The following is a 14,933-nucleotide window of genomic DNA, read 5'->3' as shown; positions in this document are numbered from 1 at the left end:
TCTTTTGTCTAGGAGTTGAGTAGTTTTAGTCTACTCCTAGATCTCTTTTGTTGCAAATTATAAGAATTTGTGGATGTTTAAGAACTTGTAACATAATTAATTTAATCACTTTTTATTAAGCTTTATTGTGATGTGATATGTTGAAAAGTCATGTGTTCTGATCTTAGGCACAAAACATATGTCAGGATTACCAAAGTGGTATTCTGATTAATCATTGAAGTCGTGATTAAGTAAATGATCGATTTAATGATTAATTAGAATATTGTTTGTACGGTTCCTTACAATTGAGCATCGGGGTTAAAGGATTCACCGGATCTAACTCAGGGAAAGATCTTAGAATCACATGAGTGCCCTGGACGTTAGCCTCTAGAGTACTGAAGACACCACTACTGAAGCTTGGTTGCGGCTGAGTCGATGAAGCTTCATGATAGTTGTCTTGAGAGCATCCGTTCCTCGATCTCAGGATCGGTGCTAGTGGAGGGGTACCCACATGAAGTCATCATTAAAGACTAGAGGGCACCTGACCTCCTGCGGTTCGTCGATGATCAGTAGTATTTGTAGCTAACTAGGTACCAGCCACAGACGTTCCTAGTGGTATATCTCCAGCGACGCTGGTACCGTGGGCAGTGGTTACCTCTACTGGGTCTGCAGGAATCCCGATTCCGTTGTTCTCTTTGATGAGGCCACTCTTCTTAATTTAACTACGTGAGTAGGCCTACCAATGGGCACTAACCCAACCCAAACCCAAACCCACCCACACAACACAACCCAAGAAATCCAACCCCACCCACCCTAAAAAATAACTATCACAGACCAATCCAACCCAACCCACCAAGTTTTTCCCACCCAACCCAACCCAACCCAACCCAGCCCAACCCAAATCTTTGAAATGGGTTCAACCCATTTCCCAACCCATGGTTGAGGAACTAGCCGCATGGCCCATTCCTTCTGCCACAAACATCATCGTTTTAAGCAACGCACTATAATAAACTATTATTGTGGATAAAATAAATAAGAAACAACATTGTGGACCTAGTATGTTTTACTAGAACTAACTTCATAATATGATAATCCATGAAAACTAAACTAATATGATAACAAAAACACAAAATAAATGATGAAAATCAGAAGAAAAAATCAAAGATGAAATAATGGAAGACCAAAAAAACTCAAAATAAAAGAAACAAAATTTTTGAAAGAAATACCCACATGAGTAAATGCTGAAGATACATGCAAATCTTCCTAAATGCCTACCACCACAAAATTTAGCTACATAAAAGAATTATCACAAAGTTTCCTACATAAATAAATTGAGGATACACGAAAGATTCAAAGACAAATAACATATTATTCATATCCTATATGCATACAAAAATTACAAAGATTAGCTACATCAATAAATTATCACAATTAACTCCTTGTTCAATAGATCCTCCGATTTCTGCATTGATGCTTCCCTTCATCAACCTTTTTCTAAAATGCTTCAGTGACCAAGAAGCATTTTAGCTAAGGCCACATTCATGTCAATGTCAACATAGTGCTCACACACTTTCTCATAAAAGAAGTCTAAGAAATCCATTTTCTTTGAGGGATCAAGTATGGTGGCAATAACATGGGCCATGTTGTAATTACCATCCCAATACTTATCGAACTTTAAGTCCATATCATTAGCCAAATCTATTAAAAATCCATTAACTTGTCATTCTCAATTTCTTAATGCTTGGTGGCTACAAAGAACATTGTGCAAGAATAGTTGAGATGTAGGACTCCTATCCGCTGAGAATGCTTTTGTAGCTTCTTCAAAAGCTCCAAAAAACTCACCAATAGCCTTAGCATTATCCCACTCTTCCTCGGTTGGTGAAGGTTCCAGTTGTGATTCAGCGTAACGCTTCAAGGCAACCTTGTACTTGACAGCCTCAACAATCATATTATGTGTCGAGTTCCAACGGTTTGGAACATCAAGAACCAAACCGGCCTTTGGAGAAAGACATGCCCATTCGGCAATCTCATTAAAAGTTTGGATTCGTCCCGATGATGAATCGATATGCCTGATTAATTCCCGTATCCTCTCTATTGCCTCATGAGCAACTCCCATTCCATCCTGAACAAGAATATTCAATATATGCACACAACATCTAACAAGAAGATGTTCACCGCCAAACAACATATCAGCCTTTCCATTTTCCATCAAAAGATCACAAGCTAACTTGTTGTTCGATGCATTATCAAGTGTACTTGTGAACATTTTGCCTTTTATCCCCCACTTTGTTAGAAAATTTGTGATTGCCTTCTCAATTGCAAAACCAGTATGAGGATACTTCACATCTCTAAAACCAATAATCTTCTTCTTCAAGACAAAATTGGCACCAATATAATGGGCCACCACGCAAATATATCCTAACTTTTGGTCAGATGTCCAAAGGTCAGACGTGAAGCATATACGGGAATCAAGACTTTGCAGTTCACTTTGCAATTCTTGCTTCATTCGCTCATACCTACTGACAGAATCATTACGCATTGTTTGACACATGATGCCACTAAATTTTGGTTGCATTGACTCCATCTATGGAGCAAAGTATGGATCATCAAATTTATTGAACGGAACCTCGGCGTGAATGCACCACTTGACCATTAACTCATGGCTGCTTTGAGGATCAAAGGTAAATTGACTTTTAGGGTTTTTCTTCATTGTAGCAACAAACCTCTTCCTATCATCAACCGGGATTTTTTTTTGCAAGACTCGGCAATGTGATTTCTAAGACTATTTGTGCTCGATTTTTAGTACTTGTCATCTTCAGCCCGTAGTATTTGCAAACCGCATTCGAGACACCTTCCACCATAATCAAATTCTGCTCAAAGTGCTCCCAAACCTTGGCCCTCCTACTGGGTGTTTGTGATGAATGATCGTCAGGAGTATCGTTGGTACCCGAGCCCTCCAAAGTATGAAAAGACATGTCTATTTCGGGGGGCGGGGGGGGGGGACGGTTTAGTTTATTGGAACCAATATAATGCAAAGGCAGTAGTTCTATTCTACAAGATACTTATGTGGGTATTAGAGAACTTATTGCAGCATTAAACAAACTCCCATGATGCACAGAATGTGGCAATTCAATTTTTTTAGAATAGAGGCACAAACCTTGTTTTTATAGAAAGCAACAAATCATAAAAGTTCTTGCTTTCTAACAAAGCAGGGCATATGCTGGTCAGCACCTCGAATCAACCGTGTAACAACTATCGCATTTGTTTGCTTTTCATGTTTATTTATCGAAGTGCCTAGCTGCCTACAACGATAGCAAGAACACATGGTTATAAAATTCAGGCATGCAATGTCACACAATGAATTTGTATTTCCTTCCGGCTTCAGTTTCAAACTCTTGTGTAACACATGAAAATAACGCATGAACTTGTGTGTAACTACTTGAAGAAATAGGTACTGGAGTAGCTCAGAGAAGAGCATGGTGAGGCTGCAGGATGGCTGGCCATTCAAAACTTCCGTGTGCATAAAAAAAAACTATTCAAAGTGAACAACTCACGGTGCGCCTACAGGCACATCCACACATGAGCTCGAGCAAGGATCGTGTAGATCAGGCAAGATGGAAGGGAATGACGAGCGTCTCAGGAAAGGCTGGAGAAGGATAGCTCTGGGCCGATGTTCCGCTCCATATCTAGGCGGCGACGGGGCGAAGGAACCGCGATCCCCATAGCAGCAGCGAGTTGGGGTCGACAATGAAGAACATGAGGATGGAGAAGAGAGCTAGAAGAGACCCGCAACTCATGTTCGTCACTGGTGGTTCCAGTGCAAAACTAACCGCTACCCTCGGCCCTAGGAGCATCGATCTGCCGCCACTGATGCCTTCACTTCGTGCTGGTAGGGAACAAACAATGGGGATTGGGAAGAATGCCAGAATGGGTGACGACCCAAATAGGACTCATGAGCTAAACCCATACGAACCCGCAAAAATATAACACATTCCAACCCAACTAACCGGCTTCATCTGCAAACCCAACCCAGCCCAACCCAGTAGCAAAGCAAACCCACTCTCATCCATCCAAAGCAAACCCAAATATCAGCCCAACCAAAAAAATCCTGCTTCAACCCAACCTATTAACAGGCCTACGTGAGGACGTTCCCACTTGCTCCACCACATGAGAACGTTCCCAGCCCACCAACCTGTGGAGTTTAACTGGAACGCTAGCAGTTAGCCTCCACCCGAGCTGGGTGCTGAACTGTTGATCAGCCCACCCTCATCAAAAGCGTATCACATAATCGTGCTGCCAAACACATCTCACAAGCTGTGAACCATAACCACGTTAGAACAGATCCAAGAACAGGGCAGAACAACAGCCGGATAACATACAGGCACGGTTTATGCATAAAGTACCATGGGAACGTACTGCATTTCTTAAGACAGATCTAGTAGTTTCATAGCCATACAGCCCATTGAACCATCGTTGAAGTACTGAAGGATGGCCTCAGGCCGACAAATTTATTAGAGAAGACACTTGGTAGTCTGCTGGTTCACACTGGCTCTAGATGCAAAACAAGATTGCACGGTCGCATACTAGCAGCAGAGCGTAGTTATTCTAGAACACAGCCTTTTACGCATCAGCGAACCTGCAATCACAAGGATAAATAAACAGATGTGTTAGCTGATCAAGTACTAATTTAAGCTACGGATGATTGAAAACTCACCCCAGTTCGGAGAGCTTGAGGTGGGCCTCCTTGTAGTCATCAAAGAAAGCCTTCTCATCCTACAATGTAAATAATAATCAGTATTCTGCTCTTACACATCTCTATAATAATCTGGTTAACAAAATGGCAGGAGACATACCGCAGCATATTTCTCCACGAGAGGGCGGAAGACAGGGTCGCTCAGCAGGGTTTTGTCACTTGGGAGCTGAAGGAGGCCTTCCTTGTCACCACTCAGAAGCTCCCTATGGAAAGAGTACAGTGGTCAGTAGAGATGAGATTGTTACTATTAATCTATAATGGCATCCAGCAAAAATGATGAAGGTTAACTTTAAGCATTTCAGCTAAACTAAAGGACGATGCTTTTCAGAAATAAGCCAGCTGCAGACTCACGTGAAGTAAGAATTGTCAAAGACCAAAGGGTTTCTAGTCCAGGGGCCCTCAAAACCAGACCGCTCCTTGTGGCACCGTCCCTAAAGAAAAATTCAAGAGAACTACATTAATGCATGCATACAAACTACATTATGAAGCAGACTTAAGTGGATGCACAAACCAAGGTGTGACCACCAGAGAGGGCAACAATGTCCTGATCACTCAAGCCCATCTGCTTACCGAAGACTTGCCTCAGGTGGTCAGAACCTGGTAAAAAAAAAAACAGCAAGCAAGCAGTAAGTGCTAGTAATTGTGTCAATTTAAACATGAGATTCAATAAAAGAGAAGGTAACGTCCAAGGACACATGGTCAAATTAATCAAAAGATGGGTTGGAACGGGAGTGAAGCACACTACACAAATCTACAAGGCTTTCTTATAGGTAAAGTCATCAGGAGAATAAAAAATAATAATAAAATTGCATGACCTACCCGACACATCTAGAAAATAGAAGTTGGCAACAAGAAGAGAAACATTACTTCCTTGCAATTATGTACCATACTACAATGTAATAGGTACAGAAGGGCATAATACAAATTTGAGAGCGTTCAGAAATGCACAGGATTGATTGAATGTTGTGTAGAAAATGTATTAATGATACTTTAATGTAGCACAGTGTAGTAGACATTTTGAGTAGCCAACATATCAATTTCACAAACTGGAAAACGTATACACTTTTACAAGCATCTCATCATTCGAGACAGTAATAGTAAAGATTAGAGATCTACCCTTGGTAGCATCAGGAAGGCGGCCCTCAGGTGGGGGCTGAGGCTTGTCCTGCAAAAGGCAAAGGAAAGATATAAATACCCTCAACCAACATTGCCATGACCCCAAAAAAAAACATGGAACAAATCAGACTATCATTCGGTTATTCCTATAACCAACCAAATTACAAAAAGCAAAGAAAGTATTGAACAGCCAATAAATCACCAAATGTTAACTCAAAATCACCTGACACGACATATTCACAGATCATAGAGAAATAGTGAGTAGACAGCTTTGTCCTTTGAAACCGCTATTAAAATAGATGGCCTATAATTTGACAAAGTATCAAGTGAGACCAAAAATGTGCATGATCTACATAAGGCACATCACCATCAGGGTATTGCAATCAAAGCCATCTAGATTCCACAAGAAATTTAGATTCGCACCATACCACAAATACACATATCCAACTACATATTCTGGAATGTACAACAGGCGAAGAAAAATGACAAGATCTAGTATTGCCAAACACATTTATAGGGTGATTTATCACATCGCCTACTCAACACCATAAACACAAGACCCATACAACTGGTGGTGAAATATGCATATGTCATTCAAAGCAATTCAAAGTTGGGAGCAACGCTTCAGCTACAGTAATGGATAACACTGATAAAGGAATACGGCAAACAACTCATTTCATTTCTTAGATAAATCCAGCGTCAACAATATGATGGTACAAACGGAACATAACTACGAAAGGGATACTATTTAATCATTCTCATTGTGCAACACCACACAACAAACCACTAAGGTAAGAAAAGGCACAGAATTTTTAGGAAAAGAATAAAAAGATAAAAGTGACTAGTTGCATGATCCCATACTACAAACATGCACAAAATGGATCCTACATGACATAAGCACAAAAGTAAACCAGCATAAACAACAAAATAAGAAATCCTAACCCTAATCACAGAATAAAAACAGCATGTTACATATGGACGAACAGAACAGTAAGCAGGTATTTTTACTGCCTATTTGCTCACACTTCATAGAAGATAGTAATCAAATCAAGCCAAAACAACGCAGCCACCGCAAACAGACAAGGGCATTGTATCAAGGGTAAACCAAAAACACAAAGCCCAACAAACGATATCGCAGGGAAAATCTGCACTGCTAAATTATAAAACCGAGTACCATAAATAAATGATTATCACCTTCTATAAGAGGAGGCACCCAACATGCCCAATATGATAAGCGCACACATCAGTCATACTAATTGGAGTAAACTCTCACGATCCACCAAACTAATTACACACTCTGCTTGTGGAACAAAGGCCGTAAACCTCCAGAAAACCCCCAAGGTAGTACACGAAGATGAAAAATCTCACCTCCCTCCCTGGGTGGAAAGGGATCTCAGGCCCACCGGTGACCTCCACGGCCACAACTCCCGCAAGCTACACAATAAAGTGAAAAAAACCGTCAAAAATCACATCCATTTGGCCAGATCGAAGCAGATCGGAGCGAGATCGCGGCAAACCTGGTAGAGATCGGCGTAGGAGAGGATGGGGAACTCCTCTTTGACTGGCTCGAGCATCCGCACCGCGATGTCCAGCCCCGCGTTAGCGCCGTGCGCCTGCTCCGCCAGGTTCTTCATCGTCCCGAAGGGCCCCCCGGTTTTCGACGACACGTCAAACGTCCCCGCCGAGTGCCACCTGCGCGGTCGAACGAAAACCACAGATCAGGACACGAAACCCACCTACAACGATCCTGACGTCGCGCGAGAAGGAGGGGGAGGAGGAGAGGCTTACGCGAGGCGGAGCATGAGCGGGGCGCAGCTCTTCTCGGCGATGAGGGCACGGAGCTTGCGCCTGGCCTTCTCGACGGCCTCCTGGTACTCGGCGCCCACGGTCGGGTAGTTCTTCGCCATGGCTGCGACGCGAGCTGTGAGCCTGTGAGAGCTTCGAATCGGAGAATGCGATGCGGCGGTGGGGAAGATCGCAAAAAGCTTATGGGGCAAATGGAACGCTCCTTGGGGGTTTATATGGTGAGAACCGAGAGAAGTGGAGCAGTGGCTTCTCGTGGAGAGCAAGGAGAAGGCAAGGTTCTGGCAGGGAGCGTCCTGGCCGTCCATCTGGGTGATCGTGCGGTAAACGAGGAGCTACATTTGGACGGGCTTGATTGGCCGAGTGGCCTGCCATTTGGGCGTGTGAGATTTACTTATTTATCCCTGTACTGGGGCTAGACGGTGGAAGGTATCTTGTGCTACTCTAAACGCCGTCGCGTTCGAGCGTTCTGCGTATTCACGTTAACAAATGATTCTAAACCGCTCGATTCGACCACAGACAGCTTTGAACCGTCAAATATGGTTTATTTGCTCCGCGATGCCTCGCACTCCTCTGGAGGCTTCGACTAGCTTCAACCTCCTTTCCACTTTGTGTACCGCCACCTCTCATGCCCCGTGGACACTTGACATCCTCAAGGAAAACTGTCGCTCCTCCTCCCACCTCTCTCGCCCTCACACGTCGCCGTCTTCTCGTGCCCCGCCGACATCCCTAAGGGAAACTCCTCCCTACTCTTGTTGTTCGTATCCCCATGTACGACGTCACCATAATGCTACCCTATGTACACGACGCCCCCTCCACCTTCCTTCGCTAGATCTGGCTCCCTCTTCCACCTCTTCTCCTCCCCTCTCTCCTCATCACAATCATCCTACGTCTACCACCCTTCCCCTGATGCTGTCACCCTCAACTATATCCACTAACCCCAGCAGCTGTAGTGAGTGTCGCCACGTCACTCTCTTTCTCTCAGCCTCCTTCCTTCCCAGTGGTCCCCGCAAGGATATCCTCTCCACCGCCGATGAGGAACCACCACCAGCATGGGCCTTCTTCGCCACCACCGCCAAGGAACTACCAGCAGCAAGCATCGCCTCCATCGCGCCATATATACGAGTCTCCAGATGAGTTTCTTACTGCTAGATATAGTTTTTCTAATTGTTTTTCACATATTACTTTTGTGTATTTATGTGCTTTTCTGACTTCGTCCTCCATTGGCGCGTCTCGGATAGCAAAAAATAGCAGATCCTTGTGAGAGGAGAAGCTGTGGTGTGCTTGTGACTCTAATACAATCAGAGATGGTTCTGTCCTCAGCGGTGTTTAATTTCAGGGATTGTAATTGTTCTTCTCTCTTCCTTTATGGATTAATTTGATCAAAAGAAAAGTATGTACAGTTCAACTTTATCAGGCCTAAACAAAAGGTAGTTCTGGTAATATAATTTGATTTTGTTGTATAGTGACTTGCATGAAACATAGAGACGAGCAAGGTGAAACAAATAGTAAACACATATATGACCAGGTTCTATGTTAACGACATATAATCTACCTCCAGTTTGGCAGCGAAAGGATCTATATCAAAAGATTGTTTGATTTTAAAGCTTCTACTAATGCTTTGGCCGGTTGCTCTTTATTTGAATTACTATGACTCTCAAACAACGATAAGTTTTCTAAGACCAAGTTAAAATATGTCTTAGTTTATTTATGATAAGTAATTGATTTTGATATTTATTTGGTTTGATGATCTTTGGTTTTGCATAAGCTTTAATATGATTTAAATTGATTTGGGATTTTATTTGAGCATATTGATTATAGACTAGCTGGAATTGAAGTTGGAGATATGTGTTTGCTTATCTCGTAGTGTGCAGGTGATGGATGCAATTTGACGGTTAATGGTGGGATGATCAGAGCCAAACGGAGTGCTTAGTGCTAGGGAGTTGAAGATATGTGTTTGCTTATCTCGTAGTGTGCAAGTGATGGATGCAACTTGGCGGTCAATAGCGGGATGATCGGGGCCAAGCGGAGTGCTTAGTGCGGACAACTAAGGAGGTCGGACGGAGGCAAGGATGATCCTAGCTGAACACGTGAAGGTCAAACAAAGCATAGAATGTGGATGGAGACGACATGTTGATAAAGTCAATCGAAGGGGATGCCGATGCAAGTGACAAGTCGGCTCGAGGGATCGGGAGCGGGAGAGACTTGCCGGCGGTCAGGATCGCAAGACGGAGTACATGTGTTAACATCAGAGTGCTTACTTAAGTGGCAAGTAAGTGGAGAATCACGCTTTGAGAAGCATGCTAGGGTTTTACGATTTGGTCTTAAAACTGTGGGAGGATTAGAGGAGTACGTGACACCATCGTGAAGCTTGTATCGAGACGAAGTTTAGCCGTAAAGATGCCAAGGTCGTCTGATGAATCGAGAAAAAATAAACTAAAATACCCTCGGTGGTAGGTAGAAGTGTACTACAAGAGAGGTGTATTTTAAGAAAAAGCTAGAAAACTTGAAACTTAGTGATCAAGTTTTCTAGTCTTATAAATAAAGTGGTAGAGCTATGGGAGAAGATGACCAAAAACTCCTCACATATGAGAGCCCCTTGTGCTATTCATATAAGAGCCATGTGCTAGGGTTTTAGAGAGGATTAAGATGAGTGTTTAGCTTATGTATTAGGTTAGAGTTTTTGGAAAGAAAAAAATTTGTAATTTGTCTAAAATAGGGCTGACCTCTGCTGCAATGAAGTTTATTTTTCTTCATGTTATTGTGCTCACCTACTTCTAGTTTATATCTATTGGTTACCTTGCAAGTTTGTAAGTTTTTCGGTTTTCTGATTTGATTTTTGTTTTGATTTTTGGATGAAATTTTAGCACCATGTGAGATCATTCTTCTTATTGCTAGATGTATAAAATTCGCATACACATGCTTATATGATGAGATCTTAAATTTACTTGCCTCTAAATAATCAATTTGGAGGGTTTCATTGCTTGGTGTTCATTTTTTCTTGTTTCTTTATAAATTGTGATCTTTCAAGTGCTAAGACACATGGATTGATCTTAAATGGAACATATGATTCATATATCATCCGTGGGGTCGTGTTGCTTCGATTTCTCTTGTTAAAACTTTATCTTTATTTTTACTTCCGTTTAAGTTTTAAGGTGCGTTAGGTGATCCAAATAGAAAAAGATCATCAATTTAAAAAAAATTATTAAGATATCTATTCATCTACTCTAGTCGCTAATCTTGTTTATGTAGTTTTTTTCTAATGTGAATTGCGATTGGAGCGTTTCTGAATGTTATATTGGGGAAATGGTACGATCCAATGAATAATTTATTGCTTTCTTTGCTGGTACAGGGTCTTCGTGTCAGGTGATGTCTATATTTCCTGCTTTCCTTCATTTCACACATTCATCTTTCATTTTGATCTAAGGTTAGCAATGTGTGCAGTTGAAACAGTCAAAGAGTGTCATGTTATTGTCAGGTGAGATATAATAATGACAAGCTGAATAAGTTGTAGTCTTAAGCCGATTATGTTCTTCATGATAACATTACGTTCATGTCATTTTTACATCTAGGGAGAGACATATGTTTGTTATTTTCCATGTTAGGTGATTTGATTTTTAAGGTTAATTCAAGATATAGATAGATCAGAAACTTTTCGGTCAATCAAAGAGGCAGATTGTTTTGGTCCACATTGATTGGTCGTAGAGTACCTATCACTATCAGACAGGCTCATGAATTTGCTGTTCTGTGTTTCTGTCAATGTTAGCATTCAAATTCATTTGTCTATATAGGTGCGCATACATTTTTTCCTTGGTTTTCACATTTCGATGACAAAAGGAGAGGATGCATATGGTTTGTAAGATACTAACTTAAAGATGAACATCCCTCATGTGCTTAAAGGCCAAAATGTCCAGCTTGTTGTTTATGAGCAGAAAAGTACAATACATGATAATATAGCATTTTTGTCTTGAACTGAAAATTTTGTGCATATTATCTCTATTATGATGCCCAATTCGAACGTGCCATCTTTAACTGGGAATTATGTTTGTTAAAGATCATGTGAGTTCACCACTACTGTCCCAAGTCCTATCAGGAGCTCGATTACAAACTCTTAAGAGCTCATGGTTACAAACTCATGTTATCGACTCTTTACTTATTGCTTTCTTTCCTTTGCTATATTTGATGCAAAATTATCAAAACCGTCTCACAGGAGGGTGGAACGGTGGCACCAAATGGCCCAGTCCTCGTATCGAGGATTCTTTTGTCATTCCGCGGATGGCCCCAGTCCTCCGTCTGGGAGTAACGGCGAGTCGGCGACGGTTCACGGTGTTGCGGGTTCACGGGGACACTCGGCGCGGCGCGGCACGGTTGGTGGCCTGGTTGAAAAGATCCGGATGTTGCTGCATCGGTAACGCCGACCCGCTGTTCTCGGCCAGTGTACCGCCCGGCCTGGTCCTACTGTTCACCGCGCACACATCCTTCCGAGTGGGAAAATGCTACACAAGTACACGTAGGTGAAGGTGCGACAAAAATTCTACGTGTTGGTATTAACTGACCAAACATGAGTTTTACGTGGATGTATAAAGCTTCTCTGCCATCGTAACTTTCTCTGGATGAGATCTTGATCCGTGTAGTTGAGTCAACGAGTAAGATTTTTGTAGACATTTACATACATGTAGCATTGCTCTTCCCAACTTTACTCAACTGTACCCGCAACTGAGAAGTTCGTGTCCCCAAGGGAAAGAATGGCGAATGTGGTGAACGTGGTGGGCACGATCAAACGACTGTAAATGGGTACGCTAGACCATTGGAACGGATCCGTTTCTCCTTTAGAAGCTTGGTCTAAATTTTCATCTTCATCTGCCTCTTCCTGGGATCCTTTTCTCACTCAGCTGCTTGGTCCGATTTCTCCGGTTTCATATCAGTACCGATAAAAATATAAAAATAGATAATAAACGTCACCGTATTTACTAAAATAGATAATATATCAGCAAATTTGCAAATCTAGTACATATATTTGACAACTCAAACACCGAAAAATCGATTCTGGTACCTGAGGTACTGAAAAACGATGGCCCGATCTATATTCGGCACCTACAGAACTGTTCATTGTATTCGACACCTAAGTGCCGAAAACTTCCTGTATTCGGCATCTGAGGTGTCGAATACGGTGCATAGTGCCATATTTTGCACCTCATATGCCGAATACATGCTGACGCATTCCATCGCTCACGTCGCGTCTTGTCGTGTGTGAATTTGTTTCAACGTAATTTTATTGATATTTTATTATTTATTTAATGTATTTGTGTAGGTAACTTTTTAGTGAAGTAACGTTGAGAAAATACAAATTCTAATTTATCAAACAATAATACTTATAAAATATGATTATCATACAACCCGGTATAGAGGTTACATATGCTGATAATATTATATGAGATATATGGTTTTTCGTCGCTGCGCGAATGGACCCTAACTATAAAGATATGACAACAACAAACGTTGCCATTTATGGTATGTCTAAAGACTAACTTAATAGTGTGCCACTGCTAAACCAAAAATACCTTCGAGAATGAAAATGGATTGGATTATAATAGATACTCTCTACTAAGTGCACCTACGATATTTGTCCTTTCGCAGGGCATCGGAGCCCTCTGCTTTAGCGTGATGGGCTCTCTCCCGCTTCCTTTCCCTCTCTGCTTCGTGTGCCTCAGCCGCGGCGCATTCATTCTCTGTTTCCTCATACGCTCTTCCTTCTGACGCTTGAACCGTAGTTCCTCATGTTGTTGCTCGTACTCCCAGCGTTCATATGCTTCCCTCCTCCACCGCATGCTCATGTCAATCCACCGCTTCTAGTGCGTATTTTGCTCCATGTCCAGCCATTCCATAAAGTTACAGGTAGGTGGAGGAGATTGGACAAATGAAACAAGATGGGAGATTAAGGCAGTGCATGAAATTGTATAGAAAGTGTCACATTAGTGATATACATCGCTATACCGATGGATGCTCATATAGTCCATGTCGAGACTTGTCGTACTAGTAGTTAGCACATACGAAGAAGTGTAGGATATTGGTGTAGGAGATGTCTTAGGACTCGCAAAGCCTACAAGGGTCGCCGCAGAAGCATATTAATGGCTCAACCCCCTAAGGGATGAAAATCCTCCAATGTTTCTTGGGTGGGTTTGGTGGAGCTAAGAAAGATATTGCAGTTGAGAGATCTAAGGAAGGACTGGTCTATCTATGGATGAGGGTGAGGTTATTTATAGTGGTTGGGGGCTGGTGCATAGACTGAGTGCATGAGCTTGGCTAGGGGCTGGAGCATAGGATTCTCTATGAAAGCTAAAAAAGTTGTGCCATTGATGCTTGGTAGAGATTTTCTGTGAAAGTTATTGCTTGGTGTGGTCCTTTCCTTCTGCAAAAGTTCAGTAATGAGTTATTGTTGCCTCTGCATTGAGGCATAGAATTCTATGAAAGCATTCTCTGTGAAAGCTGTTGATTTTGAGTGGGTGTAGAAGTAATATCTATCCATTTGATCTTAATCCAAAGTCAAAGCCTGCTTTAAGCATTCATCCTAAAACAAGCACAACCCTAGGTTGAACGATTCATACAATCACATTATTGATGCTATAGCTGCAATTAATGTTAGTCCCCGAGGTACTGGTGATACAACCCCAATCTATACCAATCTCCAAGGTACTCGTGCTACAACATTAGTCATAAGGAACACTAGTATAAGCATTGACGTGTCTAAAGCCTGAGTCCACAAATACTTTTTATATGTTGAAAAGAGTTGTGCTTGGATAGTATGATAATATAATAAACTTACCATCATATTGATTAGACAAAAAGTTCACAAAAAATTCATAACATAGTACGTTAAAATAAGACACTAACCATATACCTATCGAACTGAACAAATAAAATGAAAAGGTAAACAAAATAAATAGTCATGTCTGACATTTGCAAAGTGCATAATACATAGATGTTAAATACCTAGATCATCTCAAGATAGAGGAGGAAAGTAGCGACGCAAATTAGTGGAAGAATGCTAGCTATGCCAGTCAATGCTATCAGCGTAAGATGGTTGTCGTCTCCGAGGTGGTGATAGAAAGTTGTAAGGATGGGTACCATAAAATCCACCATCATTTTCAGGGTCATCAATATTCTCCGGAGATGGAGGCCTCGGAGGGAGGGATCGTTGTGGCATGAAATCGTCATCGTCATCGTCATCATCTTAAGCTATCACGGTAGTAACACGTCCTACTTCCTGTCGGTTGTATGCCAT

At 41.9% G+C, this 14,933-nt stretch overlaps 1 protein-coding gene across 1 annotated transcript; it reads right to left on the bottom strand.

Annotated features, from left to right (window-relative positions):
- Nucleotides 1–4,291: 4,291 nt before the first annotated feature.
- Nucleotides 4,292–7,899, bottom strand: LOC133912235 (L-ascorbate peroxidase 1, cytosolic). Its single transcript, XM_062354872.1, has 9 exons — nt 7,637–7,899; nt 7,366–7,540; nt 7,217–7,282; nt 5,849–5,897; nt 5,244–5,329; nt 5,084–5,163; nt 4,833–4,935; nt 4,694–4,752; nt 4,292–4,615 (listed from the first exon to the last, which is right to left on the bottom strand). The coding sequence occupies exons 1-9, from the start codon at nt 7,753–7,755 to the stop codon at nt 4,600–4,602; spliced, it is 753 nt and encodes a 250-aa protein (XP_062210856.1). The 5' UTR covers nt 7,756–7,899; the 3' UTR covers nt 4,292–4,599.
- Between the last annotated feature and the right edge of the window lie 7,034 nt (nt 7,900–14,933).

The sequence above is a fragment of the Phragmites australis genome, chromosome 3, assembly GCF_958298935.1.
Source record: "Phragmites australis chromosome 3, lpPhrAust1.1, whole genome shotgun sequence".
Lineage (NCBI taxonomy): Eukaryota > Viridiplantae > Streptophyta > Magnoliopsida > Poales > Poaceae > Phragmites > Phragmites australis.
This window is presented reverse-complemented; position numbering and strand designations above follow the sequence as displayed.

Coding starts and splice junctions, on each gene's coding strand:
- LOC133912235 (XM_062354872.1), bottom strand. CDS start 7,755: ATGGCGAAGAACTACCCGACCGTGGGCGCCGAGTACCAGGAGGCCGTC. Junction 7,283..7,365: donor CCTACGCCGATCTCTACCAG/GTTTGCCGCGAT, acceptor TTTATTGTGTAG/CTTGCGGGAGTTGTGGCCGT. Junction 5,330..5,848: donor CCTTCCTGATGCTACCAAGG/GTAGATCTCTAA, acceptor TTTTTTTACCAG/GTTCTGACCACCTGAGGCAA.